General features: G+C 45.8%; 1 protein-coding gene across 1 annotated transcript in view; it reads right to left on the bottom strand.

The window, feature by feature from the left end:
* The window catches only part of LOC115087341 (sulfotransferase 6B1-like), a 124,434-nt gene that overhangs the window by 35,792 nt on the left and 65,305 nt on the right, over positions 1 to 23,337 (bottom strand). Inside the window, exon 5 of the mRNA XM_029594438.1 lies at positions 9,094 to 9,188. Coding sequence (XP_029450298.1) covers positions 9,094 to 9,188 — 95 coding nt within the window. The remainder of the gene's footprint in view (positions 1 to 9,093; positions 9,189 to 23,337) is intronic.

Below are 23,337 nucleotides of genomic sequence, written 5' to 3'. Positions count from 1 at the left end.
CCCTAACCTCTTAAGCCTTTCCTTATAGGGGAGCCGTTCCATTCCTTTATCATTTTGGTCACCCTTCTCTATATCTTCTCCAGTGCAACTATATCTTTTTAGAGATGTGGCAACCAGAATTGCACACAGTATTCAAGGTGCAGGCTCACCATGGAGAATTACAGAGGCATTATGAAAAGGAACCACAGGGTTTGCACCTGTATGCACAGTCTAACAATTCCCCTTCTCAGAGAATAATTTGAAAAGCAATTCACCCAGATTAATCGTTATTTACATGGGGTAAAATGACTTGACTGCAACTTTCCCTCTTCTGCCTGGCTAACAGTACACACAGTCTTGCACACTGTTCGTACTTTTGGGTAGGTTTACAAGGTGCTTCTATGGGAGTATTTAAACAGCACGTGTACTATAAATGGGATTCTCGCATGCACACGTACTATTTTACCCCCCTGCTTATCCACTTGTACTGATAGCAACTGCAAAACATATGGGCACTTTTAGCACACATTCTCTGGCTGCTACCTGCCAAAGGGGGGAAAAAACCACATGCATGGTTTCCCTTTCAAAACTGATTGCAACTTAAATGGGCTAAATGTGCCCACCTACCTGGCAAATAATGTGGATTAATCAAAAATTCCCCCCACGGAGGGCAGGTTTCAGAACAGCTTAGCTGATTAACTAAGGAGTTAGATAGATTGGAGGTTTTTTAAATTGTTCCCCATTGAGCTGCTTTCATTGGGCAACTAGAGTCACTAAAAAAACCCCCCAAAAAACGCTAGGCATGTGAAGGCCTGGGGTGGATGTGGGCAAGGTAAATACTAGGGATGTGCAGAAGGAAAAATTGTGTTTTGTTTCATTTTTCGTTTCACCAGGACCCAAATACGTTTAATTAGTTTCACAGGGGAAAAACCAATTAATTTATTAGTTTCATTCATTTTTTGCTTGCCATTAAAGTCAATGGGGGAAGTATTTGCAGCCTATTTTTGGCTGCAGAATTGAGGTTTTCTTATCAATTCTGATGAAACTTCTGGGAAGCAATCATCAGAACGAGAAAAGAGCTCCAAGGTACTTAGAGTGTGACAAAGTGGCACCAAAGTGGCATGAATAGCCTAAGGCACTGTAAAGGGGCAAAGGGGTACCAGGAGTGGCAAGAGTGCTTTAACACAGGTACAAAGCAGCAGTGAGAGAGTCAAAAACACACCAGAGCTTCAAAAGAGAACACTGATAACAGTTGAATGAACACTCGAAGGCAGCACGACAGGCAAAGTGGCAAGACAAGTGGCATCAACATCCTACAGCACAATGAAGGGGGAACACAGCAAGCAGAAAAAGTGTCAGAAAAAACCACAAGGAGCCAATAAAGGGAGAAAGCAGCAGAAAGACTAGCACCAACACACTGAGGAACCATGATTGTGGCAAGAACACCACAAGGAGTAGAGTGAGTCATCTGGTGTATGGCAGCAAGGCAGAGAGGCAGAAAGTTGATAGGGGCAAGACAGGGTGGCAGAGCGGAGGTAGTCTGGTCCCTGTGGTTTTGATAGGGGCAAGACAGGCTGGCAGAGGTGCGGTAGTCAGGTCCCTGTGGTTTTGATAGTGGCAAGACAGGCTGGCCCTGGGAAGAGTTCCCTATCCTTTGTGCAAGAAAGGGCTCCCTAGAATGAGTTCGCCCCAAGAGTGTGGTGGTTCCATTGGCGTCTAGTGAGCTCTCGCTGGTCTTTTAAAATCTGGTGGACGTAGCAGATATACAAATGAGAATTTTGAAGACCGAGGCGGAGGACATTTCCATGTCAACAGCGGTTCTGGTTCAACATGGGTCAGCAGGTACTAAGAGATAGGCTATTGCCATGGAGAGTTCCTTTCCTTTGCGTAGGAAAGGGCTCCCTGAAATGGGTTCGCCCCAGAATGGGGCCTAAGCCTTCAAAGTGTGGCGAGTCAAAGTGGAGGAGGTTTCCATGTGAACAGCGGTTCTGGTTCAACATGGGACAGCGGGTACTAAGAGAAAGGGTACACCCGGGGAGAGTTCTCTTTCCTTTGTGCAGGAAAGGGTTCCTTGAAAAGGGTTGGCCCCTAGACTGGGGCACGAGCCTGGGCAAGTGTGGCGACATGAAGGAGTTTTCCATGTGAACAGCGGTTCTGGTTCAACATGGGTCAGCAGGTACTAAGAGATAGGCAACACCCAGGGACAGTTCCTTTTCCTTTGTGCAGGTATGTTGTGGTTTGATCTGTCACTTCTTCCTGAACTGGTTCACTGCCAGAAGAAAATGGCATCTTTTTCATTTGTGAAAGATAATTCAACAGAGGATGCTTTTAGAGCAATAGAGACTGCCATTTGTGAAGCAAGAACTGAGCTGGAGATTATTTGTGAATACCCATGAAGTGCATAAGTGTACTTATGCACTTCAGCTGATGACAAAGGAACTTGAAGAGCTCTCAGAAATAAGAAAACTGTTACTCAAGTCCAAATCTACAAGTTGACTTTGTACCCTACACAGCCTCTGTAAACTCAGAGGATGAACTAGAGTGCAACTACCACCAGTTTTCTATAGTACTAGAAACATTAATGTTGGCACCTAAGAAAGATTTAGGGAAAATGGCCCATATTATGAAGGCCATGAAGACTATTGAGCATATGAAATATGCAAGCTCCAAACATCTTAAGTGAGCTTTTTATGTTCTTACATTCCAAATGTTGCAAAATAGGAAAAAGAATATTCTGGAAAGAAGTGATGCACAAATACATGAAACTGAAATTAGAAATACTAGAACTAAACTCAGTCAGGCACAGCGTTTGAGGTAAGGCCCTTGTAGTGACGTAAGGGCTGGACGGACAGGCACAGCATTTGAGGTCAGGCCTTTTTAGTGACATAAGGGCTGGACAGACAGGCACAGCGTTTGAGGTCAGGCCCTTGTAGTGAAGTAAGGGCTGGACAATGGACAGGCACAGTGGATGAAGTCAGGTACATGTGCTGATATTCTCTGGAGCATATGAGGCAGTTGGAGCTGCTGCAAGGCTTTAAATTGCTTTTATTCATCTTGCCATTCACAGGGAAAATTTGGAAACCCAAGCAAAGGTATGTTTATTTTCAAAAACATTAGGATTTCCATCAACTCTGGTGCCAGCCTTGAGCGATAAAGTCTCATGATATCCCCTGTCATTGAAAATACATGTTCACTGGGCACACTGATTGGTGGACATGACAGATATCGCTGAGCCACTTTGGCTAAGTGTGGCTAGATAGTGGACTTGTGTGCTCAATATGCCAGCGGATCTGTCTGCATGTTCTCTATGGGCTCTGTGAGATACCGTGTCACTGACATTTGTGCTGGTATCTCCTTTGCTTGGGTGGGCTGAGAGTCCTTTTTGCCAGCTGCTTTCGCTCTAGCCCGTTCCAGAACAGATGCTTTTTTAGGGGTAACATGGCTTTGGCGTACTGAAGTGGAGGAGGAAGTACTAGCTGTTGCTGACAGAGTGCTGCTCCTGCTTGGGTTTGCACTACTCTCTGAAGTGCCCGCTGTTTCCTCCTCTGCTTCATGCCTAATCTGTCTCTGCCTATGGCGCTCCTGTTCACGGATTTTTATTAACAGCAGGTCCTTCACAAATGTGAGACAATCAGACTGTAGGGAGAGTTTCCCTTTCACACAGGGATCACAGACTGTGGTGAGCATGTATGTGTGGTCTTTTGTTAAAGGTCTTAATCTCTCTTGCACCTGCTTCTGCAAAAAGTCCAGACAATGCAGCACCTCTGCTATCATTCCCTCTTCCTGTTTAAAGCTCTCCAAATTTTCCTCCAGAAAATTAACTATAGGGATGATGTCAGCCAAGGTGGCACTTCTGGAACTCAGCTCCTCCGTGGCATCCTTTAAGGGCTGCAGGATTTTTACCAGCTGACTCATGACTAACCAATCATGAAGCCCTAGGGGTCTCTGCACACCTATGTCCATTGCCGCAGAAAGTTCATGAAGGGGTGTCTGCTGCTCCACTAACCTCTGCAGCATCATATAGGTGGAATTCCACCGGGTGCCAATGTCTTGAATGAGACGCTTGTGAGGCATCTCCAAATCAGTCTGCTTTTGTCGGAGAAACTGCCCCGCCTTCACACTTCTGTGGAAGAGCGCTGCTATGTTCCTGCACTTGTGTATTAACGTATGCAGGTATTCATTCTCTTGGTGATTGGACTCCAACCCCAGAGCTGACTTCACTACCAGGTGCAGAGTGTGTGCAAAACATCGGATGGTCTGAAAGCGCCTGTCGGATATTGCCTTTACTATGTTTGCACCATTGTCTATAACAAAGAACCCTGCCTGAAGATGCCTGTCTCGCTGGTGTAGTTGTCAACTCTCCAGCATCTGTCTGATGCATGCTAGAATATTGGCTGAGGTATGGGCCTCATCCGTCAGGTGGGTATGCAGTAAAGCCCACCTCCACCCTGATACATGTTCACTAATAGAGCTGCTGCCTGCCCCTGCCTTAGCCAGGTCCTACCAGTGTGCTGTCAGGGAGAGGTAAGAGTGTGCAGCATTGATGGTGGTCCAGATATCGCAGGTGAAATGCACACTCCCCTCTGCTTAGCTAGCAGCGCTTGGATGTGACTGTGACACTGGTTTTACAGGCTGGGGATGACCTTTCTGTTAAATGTGGTTCTGGAGGGGACTTTGTAATTTGGAACTAAGACCTTCAGCAAATGCTGGAAACCCACATTCTCCACTAACTGCAAGGGCTGGTCATCAAGGGCAATCATTTCCCCAATGCTCCTGGTTACAACTTTTGAGGCTGCCTGCCTTCTTCCCAGGGATAGCATTACCAAACACCACCCCATTTCCTCCATGGTGGGTTGTCGCTTCTGACACATGGCAGGGGGCTGCTGGCCTGCCACCTGACTGCTAGAAGGGGCTAAGGGCATGGGATGACTCTGCTCCTTTTCAAACACTTTACGCTGCCTGGAAAAGGGGTCCCTTGACTGGTACTGCCACCATCCCCAGATGGCAGTACTGTTGGGTGTTGCTTCTGCATATGATGCATCATGCCAAAATTAGTTAGATGTCCAATTTGCTTGCCTCTGCTAATAGCCCTGGCACAGTAATTCCACTGAGCAAAATGCGGGTCCTCCGTCACTTTAAAGTGGCTTCAGATCACAGATTTCTTTCGTGATCCCTTCTCTATAGCCTTTGGGTTGGATGCTGGCACTGGAGTTGAAGTAGTGGGTGCACTCTGAGAAGCAATGCCAGGGGCATCAGTCACACACTGTGCCTGCGCTGACTGCTCTTTCTCCTCATCATCTTCAGTTTCATCTCTCCCCTGCAGCACTGAAGTGGAGGCTGAGACAGAACTAACTAATCCTCCTAAACCTTCTTCAGCTGTTACTTCTTCCATTTCTGATGATGAGAATCCCACACAAGATGATTCTTCATTGGAATCAGAAGCAAACAGTGTTTGCGCTACATTTTCAGCGCTAACTAGAGTCTGCTGTCGCACTGCTGCTTTTGGGTCTCGCCCTTTTGTCTTGCATGACTCAGCCTCCCCTTCCCTCACCTCCAAAACAATAGGGTCAGAAAGAGGTGGTGGCGGTGCATCAAAATGCATTAAACTGTGCATTAAAAATGCATTAAAAGTGCATCAAAATGCATTAAACTGCATTTTGTAACACTCAATTTAGCTACAAGACTCCAGATCATTACTCAAGCTTCACAAGACCCCTCTTCATGTTTTCCACACCTCCCTGGATGTCCACCCTGTCAAGGGCTGTTCTATCATTAGGCAGGGTTAGGCAGCTGCCTCAGGCGGCAACATTTTAAGGCAGCAAAAAGTGTCTCCAAAACACCTCTATGGCAGTTGCCTTACCTTGTAGTCAAATACAAAAGACCCGCAAGCAGAGAGAACCCATCAGCAGCTTGGAGGGATGCCACAGACAGCAGCAGCGGCACATATTTATGATGAAACTGAGGGGATCCTAAGCCCCTGCAAGAAGATGGCGGCAGCAGCGGCATGGATTTATGAAGTGCCCGCAGGGATCACAGCCCCATGAGCAGAAAGAAGCTAGCGGCTCAGATTTATGATGTGCTCAAGGGGATCCCAGGAACCCATGGGCAAGAAGATGATGGCAGCAGTAGCAGCAGCTAGACATGCCTTCGGAGAACCTAGGCCGGCGCTGGATTTTGATGTGCCTGCGGGGATCCCACATCTCACTGGCGAGAAGAAAGAAGAGACCTGGTATGCGGGGTGTAAGGGAAGGTGGCAGGTGAGTGAGATGCAATGGGAGGGAAGAGTCTGAGAGAGAGGGAATGGAAGGGAAAGGATTGAGTGTAAAGGGTGGAGAGAAGAGGGGAGGAAAGAGAGAAGGTAAGGAGTGTTTGAGAAGAGGGAGAGAAGGAAAGCAAAGGGGGCTGAGAGAATGAAAGGGAACAGAAGGGTTGAGTGAGAAGGAAGGGAAAGGGGAGCATGTGAGGCACTGTGTGTGTGAGCATGTGGTGTGAGACAGTATGTGGAGAATAAGCATGTGTGTGTGTGTGTGTGTGAGCATGTGAGTGTGTGAGCAAGCTTATAGGAGTGAGTGTGTGTATGTGACTGTGTGAGCATGTGAGTGTGTGTAAGAGCATGTGTGAATGTAAGCGAACTTGTGTGTGAGAATGACCAAATGTGTGTTAGAAAGTATGTATATATGAGAGAGAATGGATAAGGGTGTGTGTAGTCCTCGCCCCTTCCCCTGCTAATCCAGGACAGTTTCAGGATGACTGGAAATTAAAGCTCCAAGGTATGGAAAGCTGTAAAATTTTAATTCTTATTAATTTTAATTCTTATTGGATGTTATTTGATGTTTCTGCTGTTTTGACATATTTTATTAGTCTTCGGAACTTTAAACATTTAAGAATTAATATGAAATTAATTTTAGAATGTTATTCTGTTCATCAGCTGTCTTGAAATATGTTTTTATTAGTATAGTTTATTATTGACTCATGTTTTATATTTTCTGATTTTACAGTAGCATTTTGCAATTTGCAATTTAGTTTTCGCCTGCATATTTCTATTTTTACTTTATGGTTACTTTATTCTGTATTTGGTGAATGTCTGTGTTCTGGTATGTGAAGTGTTGTATTCTGCTATTGTGTAGTTTCTATTTAGGGAACTATAACAACCTGTCTTGTTCTGTTTTCTAAACAGAGGATATATTGTTATTTTAGGGCCTGGTGAAATATTTGAATTATTGCATTTTATGGGTAGGGTTCTTACTGTTAGAGTGCTGGCTGTTAGTGCAATTTTGGTATGGGAGGATTACAATATTATAATTGTAATTGTTTATTCATGACTTTCTGAGGGCTAAGCCCAAACCAAACAAATTTTTACAATAGGCTTAATATCATATGGGCTCCAAGTGTCTTTTTTGCAGCGTCTCCTCATTGGCATCACAGCAGTGCCATGTTGTTGTAAGTGATATTTTTACATCAGAAGACTTTACTTTGAAAGTCCTTTTTCATATAAAATCTGTTGTTGTTATGCATAGTTTTAATTGCGTGTGATGAGATCTGAGGACTGGACAGAGCAAGGCTTTAAGGTTCAGCAAGCACCTAATACCCTTGGCATTGTCTGTGAGAGAGTGCGCCACACACAGACCCTCACCATTCACCCATCTCCTACATCCCCAGGGTGCTAATGCTGGGGATTGGTGGGAAACAGATGTAGGATTAAGAAGTAAGCAGGATTGTCAGCTTCATAGAAATATCACTGATGCTCTTATCTGCCACACCTCTGGGAACTCTGATCCCTGCCCCAGCATTTCAAATCATCGAGAGGACCAGACTCCAAGGGGGACACCACCTCCTTGCTATCTCAGTGATTTGACCTGTACTGCGCCATGCTTCGGGGTTGAGGGAGCACCATACCTTGCCTCAGGCAGTGGATTGCCTTGAGCCACCCCTGTACCCTGTTGCTGAATTTGGTATCATCTGCAAAAACATAAATTTTTCCTGATAGCCCTTGTATAATATCACTTATGAAAATGTTGAAAATAAATGGTCCAAGGACCAATCCCTGCAGCACATCACTAGTAACGCCCCTCTCCTGATAGTGAACATTTACCACCACCCTTTGTCGTGTCCCACTCAACCAGTTTCTAACCCAGTCCGTCATTTTAGGGCCCATAGCAAGGGTGCGCAGTTTATTTTAAAATTGCTTATGCGGAACTGTGTCAAAGCCTTACTGAAATTTAAGTATGCTACATCTAGCACTCTCCCCTGATCTAACTCTCTGGTCATCAAATCAAACAAATTGATAAGATTGTCTGACAAGACCTACCTCTGGTAAAACCATGCTGCTTCAGATCTTGTAATTTGTTGGATTCCAGAAACTGCACTATCCTCTGTTTTAGCAGCAATTTTGTTAATGGATTCAGAGGCCAGACAGACAGGCCTGTAGATCCCAGCCTCCACCTTACTTTTACTTTTGTAAAGAGGAACCACATTCATTTGTCTCCAGTCCTCCAGATCTACTCCCAACTTTAAAGAAGCTTTGAAAAAATCATCTTTGCTGTCAGACAGGACCTGTGGAACCACTAGGTGAAGTAGGCGTCCGCCTAGAGCGCTGAGGTGAGAGGGGAGGCTATAATATAAGAGAGAGAGAGATGGCATTTGGTTTGGGGGAGGGGGAGTGGTGGTGCTACGTTAATCTGCCTAGGGAACTACATACCCTTGCACCAGCACTGCTGCCAGAACGTCTCTAAGTTCCTTTAAAATTCTTGAATGTAGCCCGTCTGGTTCCATTGCTTTATCTACTTTTAGTTTAGTTATAAACAGTGGTCACCTACAATGATGCCTCTGGGGACGAGAGGTCAAATTTTGATTTTCTACTACAATAAATGTGAGAGAAAGTTTGCATTTGCAGAAGAATATATTTTCCTCTGACTGTGCAGTCTAGCCTGTTGTGCTATGAGATATTCAACTTGGCTCAGTCCCATACTTTTTTTTCCAATTTACAGTATATATGCTGTTGAATAATTTACAATCTTAGCAGTCCCTACTGAGTAATATTTTTTTTCTCTATTTCAACGTGATGTTCACCAGACAAATAAAAAAAACCCAGCATTTCACATTCTCAATCCTCACCTCTTTCATGTCTTCAAAGGTAATGATCATAACATCTTCATCATCAAGGTGTTCATTCCAAGCAAGCATGTATTCAAAATAAGAGCCAAAGGAGACTGCAATCAACAAGACAATTAATACAACATAAACAACTACTGCAAATAGAGTAGATCAAAATATCCGTGCTGTGGAACAAGGAGATATTTATTCTTAATGAAGCAGGACCTGTACAAGTATTTTAAGTTACATTTGATTTTTGTCATCTTTTTCTTAATTAAATTTGCATTGTTAGATAAAACCTCTTTACATTGTTTTGGGAGAAAATGTATGTGAAAGTACATTACAGAAGAATTTTATAATGCACCTTCTCAATACAATATTTCAATGTGGGACGGCGGATCAGAAAACTGCCTATGTCAAAATGCAGAGCCTCAAATCTTCAGGCCTTTTATACAGCATCAATGTACCACGGGACTGATTCACACCATTTATGCAGCTGTTATTCAGCCACACTTCAGAGTTCATTCTATAGAAAGACTGAGTCAGCCACAGAGCTAGTCCTAAACATTTTGCTGCCCTAGGTACAACTGGATATGTGTATATATGGTTCTCAGTTCTACTTCTGAAAAGCAAACAGGTACAACATATTGATTTCTTGCCTCAAAAGTAATCATTAACAGATTACATGCTATTTTTGGATGAGACTAATCTATTAGAGGATTGCTTCATCCAATTTGTGGCTGGAAAATAGTCTGAGGTGAGAAGTGAATTGTGAAGCAGTGTGGAGAATAAAAATATTTGCTATTCAGAACTGGAACAGAAGGAAGCCAAATAAGTAAAAATGGGGAGTTCAATGAGGCACTTTAGGCCTACCTTGCTCCCAACCATGGAATATATTTACTGCCAAATTTCCATATATGAGGGTGATGAAGTGGTCCACTTACCTCAGGTTAGACCTCCTTCAGTAAGAGATAGGACATAGGACCATACTTATCTCCCTGGAGCCACAGGTAATATAGAAGACATAAATTGGGAAACACACTACCCAGAGAGACAGCCACATCTTACAGCAGAGGTTTATATACCTCCCCAACAACAAACAGAACTCAGTATGGAGGACATGGTGCTGGGCTTTACTATGCTGCAAGACAATCCAAAGGAGGACATTGCCATGGATATTAACTGAGCAGAGGCTGTTTTTCTCTCTATTTAATTGTCGAGTTGTGGAGCATGTCTAAACAGAGCCTTTTTGGAAGCACAGCTAATGGTGGCAAAAAGGACTGGGAACATGTTTTTATCTAAAGATCTGATTGTGTGTACTTTTCATTTTTATTTGGGACAAGGGCTGCAGGAGCATGGCCTAGCATACAACCTGTGGGGGACTGAGCAGAGAAATTTGTACTCCAGTTGCCCAGTCTGAACCCTTGATTTGCAGGAACTACATTTTTTTGGGGGGGGATCTTTTTTTTGCGTGCTTACTGTGAGACTATATAACCCTTTGAGTACAGCATTGCTGCTCTGTTGCAGGACAGAGAAAGACAAAGTGTGGGCACAGCTCGTTGTGCCCTGTTTCTCTCTGACCCACCCAGGAGAAGCAGTGAGTGGGTTACCATGAACTGCTTCTGTAGCCATGGCACTTGGACCTGTCGTAAATTGCTATTTTTTTTTCTTTTTCATTTGGAATTAGGATCTCCCATTTCTGCAGAGGAGAACTAACTCCCAAAGTCCAGGCTCTATTTTAGATTCTGGGAAGCTCCGTTAGAGGACCAACTGTGACAATGATCCTTATTGTCCCTTCTTGGATAAAGAAAATTATTTCGGTGAAATTGTTCTCTTACAGAAAAAGGCAGGGAAACCACAGAGGGCATGATGTGAATGTGATCTAAGCGCAAAAGTAAAACAAAATACATGCCCACACTTCATACGCCTCAATTGCATATTCTATGAAACGCTTATTTTCCCCAGCCCTATAGGAATCAATGGGGAAAACATCACTGGAATACATGCTGCCTGTGTAATGGTTTTGCTATGGATTAAGGTGAAAAATTCTGGTCTGCGCAAGTTCAGGCAAGGCACAAATGGGATGGCTGGAATGGGAGAAGAATCAAGGTAGCCCATTCTTGAGGGGGATGTTTTGTGGGATTTGTCAAAGGGGTGAAAAGTTTATCCTATATTTTAACATGTGGAAACTTTCAATGCTAGGTCAGAGGAAGTGCAGGATGTGCCAGTGGTAGGAGTTGCATAGTGACTTTGAATCAATAGGTGAGTATGTTTGCGGAATAAAAACTAGTGTTGCACATGTTATCTGAGGAAGGGATTTTGGGAGTAGGGCCTGTATGAGCCACACCAGAAGTGAGGAGTGAGAGATATATGGTGCCATTAGCTGTGGTACCCAAAACAGAGAGAAAGAGAGAGAGAGAGAAAAAACTGTGAAGTGTTCCAGCTTGCAAACAGTTGGACAGATTTTCTGTGAGGAGTCAGAGGGGTTTTCCTAGCCCGTGCAGTGAGCCTGGAAGAGCTAGTGGTGGTGTGGAGAGAGCTGAGGTGCCATCCCCTATTATACTTCAGAAACAGAGCTGGAATGACACAGTAAGATCACAAGAAAAGAAGTTCAATGTGTCAGAGACTGAAGTGAAGAAGCAGAGTATGAGTAGCCTGCAGAATCCAAGGAAAAACGGTATCTGTCAGAATTTCCAGTATGGGCCAGGAACCGCATCTGCCTACAGAAAGGAAGCGAGTTGCCTGGGGACCCGCCAGGTGTTTTGAAAGAGTGAGAATCCTGAGGAAATGTCAATGACATTTCCTATTTCATTTCATTTTTTAAATAAGAACATAAGAAATTGCCATGCTGGGTCAGACCAAGGGTCCATCAAGCCCAGCATCCTGTTTCCAACAGAGGACAAACCAGGCCATAAGAACCTCACAAGTACCCAAACATCAAGAAGATCCCATGCTACTGATGCAATTAATAGCAGTGGCTATTCCCTAAGTCAACATGATTAATAGCAGTTAATGGACTTCTTCTCCAAGAACTTATCCAAACCTTTTTTAAATCCAGCTACACTAACTGCACTAACCACATCCTCTGGCAACAAATTCCAGAGCTTAATTGTGCGTTGAGTGAAAAATAATTTTCTCTGATTAGTTTAAATGTGCTACTTGCTAACTTCATGAACTGCCCCTAGTCCTTATCAGAAAGTGTAAATAACCGATATACAACTACTCGTTCAAGACCTCTCATGATTTTAAAGACCTCTATCATATCCCCCCTCAGCCGTCTCTTCTACAAGCTGAACAGCCCTAACCTCTTTAGCCTTTCCTTATAAGGGAGCTGTTCCATCCCCTTTATCATTTTGGTTGCCCTTCTCTGTACCTTCTCCAGTGCAACTATATCTTTTTTGAGATGCAGTGACCAGAGCTGTACACAGTACTCAAGGTGCGGTCTCACCATGGAGCGATATAGAGGCATTATGACATTTTCTGTAATTAAACATTCCCTTCCTAATAATTCCCAACCTTCTGTTTGCTTTTATGACTGCCACAGCACACTGAACCGACAATTTCAATGTGTTATCTACTATGACGCCTAGATCTCTTTCTTGGGTTGTAGCACCTAATATGGAACCCAACATTGTGTAATTATAGCATGGGTTATTTTTCCCTATCACATTGCACTTATCCACATTAAATTTCATCTGCCATTTGGATGCCCAATTTTCCAGTCTCACAAGGTCTTCCTGCAATTTATTACAATCTGCTTGTGTTCCATTAAACCATGTCTTTCTATGTGCTCTATGATTTTGAGCTTTAGAATAGTTTCCACTATTTTTCCTGGCACTGAAGTCAGGCTCACTGGTCTATAGTGTCCTAGATCCACATTGGCAATCACCACCTAGGAAAAAGATCTAGGTGTCATCATGGATAACATGTTGAAATCCTCTTCCCAGTGTGTAGTGGTTGCCAAGAAAGCAAATAGAATGCTAGGAATTATTAGGAAACATAAGAACATAAGAAAATGCCATACTGGGTCAGACCAAGGGTCCATCAAGCCCAGCATCCTGTTTCCAACAGTGGCCAATCCAGGCCAAAAGAACCTGGCAAGTACCCAAAAACTAAGTCTATTCCATGTTACCATTGCTAATGGCAGTGGCTATTCTCTAAGTGAACTTAATAGCAGGTAATGGACTTCTCCTCCAAGAACTTATCCAATCCTTTTTTAAACACAGCTATACTAACAGCACTAACCACATCCTCTGGCAACAAATTCCAGAGTTTAATTGTGCGTTGAGTAAAAAAAGAACTTTCTCCGATTAGTTTTAAATGTGACCCATGCTAACTTCATGGAGTGCCCCCTAGTCTTTCTACTATCCGAAAGAGTAAATAACCGATTCACATCTACCCGTTCTAGACCTCTCATGATTTTAAGCATCTCTATCATATCCCCCCCTCAGCCGTCTCTTCTCCAAGCTGAAAAGTCCTAACCTCTTTAGTCTTTCCTCATAGGGGAGCTGTTCCATTCTCCTTATCATTTTGGTAGCCCTTCTCTGTACCTTCTCCATCGCAATTATATCTTTTTTGAGATGCGGCAACCAGAATTGTACACAGTATTCAAGGTGCGGTCTCACCATGGAGCGATACAGAGGCATTATGATATTTTCCGTTTTATTCACCATTCCCTTTCTAATAATTCCCAACATTCTGTTTGCTTTTTTGACTGCCGCAGCACACTGAACCGATGATTTCAATGTGTTATCCACTATGACGCCTAGATCTCTTTCTTGGGTTGTAGCACCTAATATGGAACCCAACATTGTGTAATTATAGCATGGGTTATTTTTCCCTATATGCATCATCTTGCACTTATCCACATTAAATTTCATCTGCCATTTGGATGTCCAATTTCCCAGTCTCACAAGGTCTTCCTGCAATTTATCACAATCTGCTTGTGATTTAACTACTCTGAACAATTTTGTGTCATCTGCAAATTTGATTATCTCACTCATCATATTTCTTTCCAGATCATTTATAAATATATTGAAAAGTAAGGGTCCCAATACAGATCCCTGAGGCACTCCACTGTCCACTCCCTTCCACTGAGAAAATTGTCCATTTAATCCTACTCTCTGTTTCCTGTCTTTTAGCCAGTTTGCAATCCACGAAAGGACATCACCACCTATCCCATGACTTTTTACTTTTCCTAGAAGCCTCTCATGAGGAACTTTGTCAAACGCCTTCTGAAAATCCAAGTATACTACATCTACCGGTTCACCTTTATCCACATGTTTATTAACTCCTTCAAAAAAGTGAAGCAGATTTGTGAGGATTGTAAGGTTTGTGAGATTTGTGAGGTTTGTGAGGAATGCAGAATACAACAGAGAATATAATAATTCCTCTGTATCGCACCATGGTTCAACCACAGCTTTATTATTGTGTGCATTTCTGGTCGCCACATCTCAAGATGTTACGATCAGCAGTCCGCGAGCTAGCCCCACGGACCGCCTCTCTCATCTCTACCCTGGTCCAGTCAAGAACACCAGCATCCGACATGGGCTGGGATGCCACCAATGCTCCTTGGTGAGGTGCGCCCTCTTTAGGCATGTGCACATGCCGCCTGGCTGAATTTAAAGGGACTGTGGTGGGAAAAGTCTTGCGGCCCTTCTTGATGACCTTACAAGTCTTGGCCTTTATAAGGATCTTCCTTCCTGCAACCTGTGCCTCAGCAATAGGTCCACTACCTTTAGTAGTGCAGGTTGCCTTAGCGTTTGTTCCTGGTCTTCGTTTCTGTGTTCCTGGTCTTTGTTCCTGATCTTCATCCTTGTCTGGTGATCAGTCTTCAGTTCTTCAATGTCTTCTATGTCTTCCTGCCCACCTGTGCCATTCCTCAACTCCCTGCCTACCTATCCATCCTGCTTTTCCTCGGATGGATCTCTGGTTTTGACTTCGACTTGCTTGACACGTGACTATGCTTAAATTCCACCTGATACTGACCACTGCCTGACTCACTTCTATGCTTGAACTCTGCCTGCCACTGACCATTGCCTGATTCTCGTCGCTTGAACACTGCCTGCCTTGTTCCCAGCTTCACCTGCCTTGTTCCCAGCCTTGTTCCCAGCTTCACCTGAACCCAGCTTGCCCAGAACCCTGGCCTGTGACCCAACCATCTCCATAGACATCCAGCTCATCAGCAGAGACCCCGCCTAAGACCTGCCAGCCCCAGCACCCGAGGGTTCAACCTAAGGGGAACGAGGGCTGATACAGGTGAAGCTCCAGTTGGGTCTCTGTCACAGTCAGTTCCACCAGCCAATGGTGGGGACCTGCAGGGCTCCTCGCTGCAGGTCCACCAACGAGGTACCAGTTTTACTGCCATATTCGTAGTAGAACTGTTTAGTATACCACAATGCCGCTTCAGCTTTAGAGACCTGTAAGGCCCTTAACTGATCCAGCATCAATAGCAATTTCCTATAAACTCAAGTGAAACAATTCTTCTTATGTTCCTTTTGCAATTTTGCTATTTCCACCTCCTATGTCCTTTGTTCCTCAAGGCTAACTCTATGTGACTAGCATAGCCAATTATTTTGCTCCGCAACACCATTTTAAAAGATTTGCAACACAGCACTAGGTCACAGCACAGCACAGCGATGAAAATTAAAATTTGTAACTGCCTCTTTAACAAGCTTAAGAAATTCCTATTTACCCAGTAAAAAAAGATTCAGTCTCCATGTGTGTGAAGAGTCAGAGTGCTGATCAAAAGAAAGCAATGTAGAAATCAGATGATGATCTAATGGATAATTAACCTATCTAAATGTAAAGAACAAATACAGGCAACTATAGGTGTTTTATCGTGGAGAGAAGTAAGTATAATCCTTACTAGAAGGATATCTCTCCTAAAACATATCTAGAAAGCTATAGAGGCCAGTCAAGATAGTCAGTGAACCAGGCTCCTTATGATAATCTTTAGGATGAGAGCAATGCATCCCAGGATTTAGGGAGATATTCCAGTCCCCCCTCCCCTCCAGTAAAGCACCCACAAAATCATCCAAAACTTTGATAAGGTCTGTGAAGAAAGGATCTGGGTCATCATTTGGCTCATAGACATTTAACAGTAAAAATTCCTGGAGAACATACTGCAATGTAGTAAAATATATCTACCCTACCCTCCCACTGTAGAGCTCAATATTTGAATAGGCAAATTTTTATGGCTCAGGATACATACTCTCCAACTTTTAGAGAAGTATGGAGCTGAATATACATGACCCATCCAATCATGCTTAAGTTGCTCATGCACTATCATCTCTCACATGCTTCAGCAGGAGCCTTCAAAAGGTCCTTCGATGATCCTGGGAGACTGGCCACCGCCAGTGCAGACCTTCTGCATCTCAAGCAGGGGCAACGCTCGCTTAGTGACTACACTATTGAATTCCGGATGCTCGCCACCAAACATGGATGGCAAGAGGACTGCTTACGCCCATTCTTCTTGGACGGCCTCTCATCCCAGATCAAGGATGAACTCGCCACCTGGGAGCTTCCCGAAACTCTGGAAGGCCTCATTGACCTCACTGGCCAAATCGACTGACGCTTCCAGGAATGCACAAGGGAATTTCAGACTCCACGCCGCTTGGTTTCCAAGTGTCCCCGCTCTCCTCCTACCACCGTGGCTTCAGTTCCTGGAAGCACCTCCGCCTGTAAGGACAAAGAACCCATGCAGTTGGGTCGTGGGCAATTATCTCCGGAGGAATGTCTACGGAGAAGACAAGTGGGTCTCTGCCTATACTGTGGCGTGACAGGAAACCAGTTATCCCAGTGCCCCATCAGTCTAGGAAACTTGCCTGTCTAAGGACAGTTAGGGCCCTGACCTTAATCTCCGTCACTCTGGACCCTCAGCTGACTCTTCCAGCAATCATCACCTTGGACTCTCGCTCCTTCCCAGTACTGGCACTGGTGGATTCCAGAGCGGGAGGAAATTTCCTAGCCAAGGATTTCGCGGCCCACCTACTTGTTGCTACCAAGACCATAGAAAAACCCATGGTCGTTGTGTTCATCCATGGAGACCCCTTGCCGGGGAGGATCACCCAGATCACCATTCCAGTTCCGGTGAGGATTGGCACTCTCCATGAGAAGAAGATAGAGTTCTACATCTTTGACAAATCTATGCACCTCATGATCCTGGCTGCAGCGCCACTCTCCACAATTCAACTGGGTGATGCTACACTCTTGCATGAAGCGGGTGGAGCCACTCACACTGATACTACTGGCAGCTGCAATGCCTGGAATCCCAGAGCCCTATTCGGACTTCGCCGATGTCTTCTTTAAGAGGAATGCGGGCATCCTTCCACCTCATCAGAAATTCGACTACCCCATAGACCTACTCCCCGGAACCACTCCTCCGCGGGATAGGGGATACCCTCTCTCTATTCCGGAGACGAGGGTCATGACAGAGTACATCTAGGAGAATCTGGCCAAAGGATTTATTTGTCCTTCTTCTCCTGCCAGCGCGGGGTTCTTCTTCGTTATGAAAAAGGACGGCAGCTTATGCCCCTGTATTGACTACCGAGGGCTCAACGCCATTACCCGTAAGGACAAATACCCATTGCTGCTGATTAATGAACTGTTCGACCACCTTCAGGGGGCGGCAGTCTTCACCAAGTTAGATTTCTATGGTGCTTATAAATCTGGTCCATATTCACCCAGACGACATATGGAAGACTGCCTTTAACACCAGGGATGGGTATTATGAGTACCTTGTAATGCCCTTCGGCCTATGCAATGCCCCAGCGGTATTCCAGCTGATGATGAATGAGATTTTCCAAAACCTTCTGTATTCCAAGGTCGTTGTCTACCTGGACAACATTCTCGTATTCTCGAAGGACCTGCCAATCCACCGTCAGGATGTCTGTCAGGTGCTCCACTGCCTACGAGAGAACGAACTGTACGCTAAATTGGACAAATGTTTGTTCAAGCAAGAAAGTCTTCCCTTCTTGGGATATATCGTTTTCAAGCAAGGCTTCTCCATGGATCCCAGTAAGCTCCAGAGAATCTACAATTGGCCCCAGCCAACTGGCCTTTGAGCCCTCCAAAGATTTCTAGAGTTCGCAAACTACTACCATCATTTCATTGCAAACTACTCTTCCCTTGTGGCTCCTCTTACGGTGCTCACGCGCAAAGGGGCCCACACTCGAAATTGGTCCCCCGCTGCGATCTCGGCCTTCTGAACGTTAAAGGAAGCCTTCCTGCAAGCACCTTGCCTCTGTCATCCTGATCCAAGCTGCTCTTTCATTCTTGAGATGGACGCATCCTCTATAGGTGTTGGAGCTGTCCTCAGCCAGCACTCCCCTAAAGGCACTGTTATGTTTTGTAGGGTTTGGGTGGACCCTTGGACACTGTGGCAGCTAACCACGCCCATGGGGGGAAATCCCATGAGAGGCCACAGGTCAGGTTCAGCTCTGGACACACAAACACAGATTATATCTTTTATTAGCAGTTTGTGAAGCCACCAGAGTTGGCAATAGTGAGTTGAAGATGGAGCCCGGCTGGGCTAGTATTCCTCAGGGCGCTGGAACAGCGGCTTCTCTGGTAGCAATGCTGTAGGAAGAAGAACTGAGAAAATAAGTACACTGAGATATTCACAGAGTCCCCAGTATGGAGAAGCACCGAGATAGGGAGAGCTGGCCCTCTAGGAGTGAGTACCAGATCCCTGGGCACAGAGACTCGTTGGCAAGTACTCACGCGGCAGTTCTCCGTAGAAGATGGCACTGGTGCTGGAATGGAGGCAAGCCCTCGAGGAGCAAATACCTGGTTCCAGGGAAACAGCTCTGAGGAGTAGATGGTAGTAGTACTCACAGGTGGTGTCTGTAGTGAATTCTTCCAAGTAGAAGAGGAGATGGACACAGGCAGCGAGTCAGGGAACATGGGCCCTCAAGGAGCAAGTACTGGATCCTGATAGCAACCTGAAAAAAGCAGAGAGGCCCCCGAGGAGCGGGTATCTCGTAAACAGCAAAGAGTCCAAATAGACGTTGGAGGCAGAGTAGCTGGGTACGGAGAGTGATTCCCATCCGTAGGAAATCCCTTGAAACTCAAAGGCTAGCAATAAACAACAGGCTTAAATATCCGGGAAGTGTGATGTCATCACAGGTTCGCGCCAGAGAGGAAATAAGAATGACGGCTGCGCGGCGCACGCGCCCCAAGGTACCTGAGGAGCATGGCGGGAGGCAGCGCCCAAGCCGGTCCGGGGATGCCAGAGAAGACGGCGGGCAGACGCCGCGGCAGCCAGACGTCCACAGGGAGCAGGAAGAGTCGCAGAAAAAGAAAGGTAGGCGAAGTGAAGCCATCGGGCAGCGACAGTTGCAACAGGCACCTGACATCCCTGCTCCTTTTTCTCTAACAAGTTTTCTCTTGTAGAGTGCAACTAAAGCATCGCCAACTGTGAACTCCTTGCCATCAAAATTGCCCTGGAGGAATGGCGCCCCTGGCTGGAGGGGACTCAGCACCAGTTCACAATCTACACAGACCACAAAAATTTAGAACACCTCGGACACACCCAATGCTTAAACACCCGGCAAGCCCAATGGTCTCTCTTCTTTGCCCATTTTAACTTTGACCTAAGGTACCATCCAGTAGATAAGAACACATGAGCCAATGCCTTATCATTGTCGTTTCAACCAGAAAATACCATCGAGGAACACCAACATATCATTGACCCAGCACGCATCCACCTCTCTGTAGCTACAATTGTTACCACTGGGAAGACAGTGGTTCTGTGCAGGATATGAGAGAGAGTATAAAATGGTCATATGATTCCCAGATAGCTGTCCATCCTGGCCGTGCTTGGACACTGGCTCTCCTCCAATGCTACTACTGGTGGCCCAACATGCAACAAGATGTTAGGGCCTATGTAGACTCTTGTCCCACCTTTGCACAACAATAGCCATTGGTGGGATATCCTGGGGGCTATTACAGCCATTGCCAGCCCCCAAGAAACCCTGGACCCACCTATCCACTGATTTTGTGGTGGACCTCCAGAACTCCAATAGCAACACCGTAATTTAGGTGACAGTTGACAGATTTTCCAAGATGGCTCATTTCGTTCCATTACCTGGTCTCCCTTCGGCCCCAGAGTTGGCCCGATTATTCACTCTACACGTGTTCCGCCTCCTTGGGCTCCCCAAACATGTAATTTACGTTAGAGGACCACAGTTCACTGCCCGGTATTGGCAATCGCTTTGCAGGAAGTGTAATATAACGTTGGATCTGACCACCACCTACCACCCACAAGCCAATGGACAGGCAGAGCGAACTAACTGATCACTAAAGACCTTCCTATGAGACTATGCCAATGATCAACAAAACAATTGGACCCACCTCCCTCCATGGGCAGAATTCTCCCACAACTCCCATATCAGCACCACCATCTCCCTTCCTCATCGTCTATGGGAAACAACCGCTTCCTCCGTTGCCAATACCCCTGTCAGTTCTGTCTCCGGAAGCCCAAGCCACTGCGGATGAACTACACCAGCTCTGGACTCGCACCACCAAGTTGTTACAGGAAGCGGCAAGTCAGGCTAAAAGATTTGCTGACGCCCACTGTAAGCCAGTACCTCAGTTTAAATCTGGAGATAAGGTGTGGCTCAGCACCCACCACATCTGGCTCAAGCTTCCGTCCCAGTGCCTGGCACCTCGATACATCGGCCCATTTCCCATCATCAAACAGATTGGATCGGTGATGTATCAGCTATGCCTCCCTCCTGGGCTGGGAATCCATAATGTCTTTCATGTGTCCCTCCTCAAGCCTTTGGTCCTTTCCTGGCCATCCCAGAAGACCTCTGTACCAATGAAACTCGCTGCAGAGAGTGACACCATCTACCAAGTACATGATGTCCTGGACGTCCAGAGACAAGGTCATACGTGGGAGTACCTCCTGTTATAGGAAGGATACGGGCCCGAGGAGAATTCTTTGGAGCCAGCCACGAACATTCTCGACAAGATTTTGTTTGGGCAATTCCACACTACTCATCCCAAGAAACCAAGACCTCCAGGAGGGGGGCTTAGGGGGAAGGGGTACTGTTACATGCGCTGACCGCAGGGGCCCTCAGTCAGCTACACTCATCTCCTGATGCCAGCTCACCAAGGCAGCCCCAGGCTCCCTGGCCACAGCAGGAAGCCACCACCGATGCTGCACTGCTCCCCAGCTCTCACCCCAATGCGGCAGCCCTCCCCGGGTCTAGCCACCTCACTGATGCTGCATTGCTGCCCGCGGCTGCACCTGAGGTACCGCTGCCTTCCTTCCGGGCTCGACGCCCCTCTATGCGTGCACCTCTCCCTAAGATTTTTGTCCTTGGCGGGAGACCGCCCGTGGCCCTTGCTGATGACATCACCAGCCTTTCCCTATATAAGGCAAGCTCTGACAGTCAGAGCTTGCCTTGGCAAAAAGACTCTTAGCTCTCCTTGAGCTGTGTTCCAGAGCTCCTGCCTTCCCGTGTTCCTACCTTGCAGCCTTCCTGGGTCCCTGCCTCACTGAGTTCCCTCGTTCCTCCCTTCCATCACTCCTGACCCCAGATGGACCTTCTGCTTGGACCTGACTCGGAGTATTGCCGCCTGCCCTGACTTTCTGCCTGGACCTGACTGAGTATCGCCGCCTGCCTATGACCTTCGGCCTAGACCTGACCTCGAATAATATCACCTGGCCTTCTTCCCATGGAATCATCCACGCAGAGGCCCATTAAGTTCAGCCGACCCCAGTACTCAAGGGCTCAACCTGCGGGGAACGAGGGCTGGTATTGGCGAAGCTCCCACTGGCCTCTGCTTCCCGTCCAGCCTCGCCTACCGATGGAGGAGGCCTATGGGGATCTTCCCCACAGGCGGTGCCAACTCCTCCTTGGTTCACTTCTCCAACACCAACCATACAAAAAGTCCCCCCTCCTTTTCACTTGCTATCCTCCATCAATTCCTATTACTCCCACTCCCTCCAATTTCCAATTCTGCCCTTCCTCCGTACCCTTCCCTCCTTTCCCCCCAACAATATTGTTTCCCATACAGAAAAGGGAAACAATATTGAAGGAAACCTGCAAACATTTCTCAGAGGGAACAAAGACATACCACAGGGTAATCCATTCTCTTGTTCAGTGTGGCTAGCAAAAAGGAGCCATGCATATGACCACTTTTGGAAAACTGAAGGCCAGGTCGCAATCAGAGGTATGAAGTGCCAATATTTGTTGCAAGAGGCAGCCTCAAACTCGCAAAGCATCAACAATGTGATGTGAGCAGAGGTTCTCCTGTCTGGACTCCTCTGGATGCTGCGGTGCTTTGAACATCAGAAACATAACCCAGCACCATGTAGAAGAGAAAAAAGGCTCTAAGCTCTATGAAGAAGTGCCGCTAAAGGTCCAGCCGGCCGTCATATCCCTCTCTCAATAAGTAAACTAAGCAGAGGTACCCATGGCCCTCCCACATATCCCTGAACTCCCCCAACTTAAAACAAAAATTAGATAATTAAACCCACAATATAGCCCCAACCTAGAATCATAAAAACGTGAACCCAGTGGAGGGATCATGGCAGTGCAGTGAATCCATAGCTGCAGCGCCTGTGTCGGCACATCTCCTGCTCCTCTTTCTCCAGCATGTGGTAATTAAAGTTAATGCCTCATCTCGGTTACCAACAGTCCTCTGCTTTTTGGTGGGAAGCACTTCCCCAGTTTGCTCCAGAAAGCGCTGAGCCACCAAGGGAGTTGCAAAGGTCTAGGGCTTATTGTTCACAGACTGGCAAATTTTAAAAAGACAGTGATTGATTTAATGACTGGAAAAGGAACAGTGTGCAAATCCAAGGCTCTCGTGCTAAACTTTCAAAAGGGAAACTTTGATAAAATGAGAAAAATTGTTAGAAAAAAACTGAAAGGAGCAGCTACAAAAGTAAAAAATGTCCAAGAGGCGTGGTCATTGTTAAAAAATACCATTCTAGAAGCACAGTCCAGATGTATTCCACACATTAAGAAAGGTGGAAAGAAGGCAAAACGATTACCGGCATGGTTAAAAGGGGAGGTGAAAGAAGCTATTTTAGCCAAAAGATCTTCATTCAAAAATTGGAAGAAGGATCCAACAGAAGAAAATAGGATAAAGCATAAACATTGGCAAGTTAAATGTAAGACATTGATAAGACAGGCTAAGAGAGAATTTGAAAAGAAGTTGGCTGTAGAGGCAAAAACTCACAGTAAAAACTTTTTTAAATATATTCGAAGCAGAAAGCCTGAGAGGGAGTCAGTTGGACCGTTAGATGAT

The sequence above is a fragment of the Rhinatrema bivittatum genome, chromosome 3 (assembly GCF_901001135.1).
Source record: "Rhinatrema bivittatum chromosome 3, aRhiBiv1.1, whole genome shotgun sequence".
Classification (NCBI taxonomy): domain Eukaryota; kingdom Metazoa; phylum Chordata; class Amphibia; order Gymnophiona; family Rhinatrematidae; genus Rhinatrema; species Rhinatrema bivittatum.
This window is presented reverse-complemented; position numbering and strand designations above follow the sequence as displayed.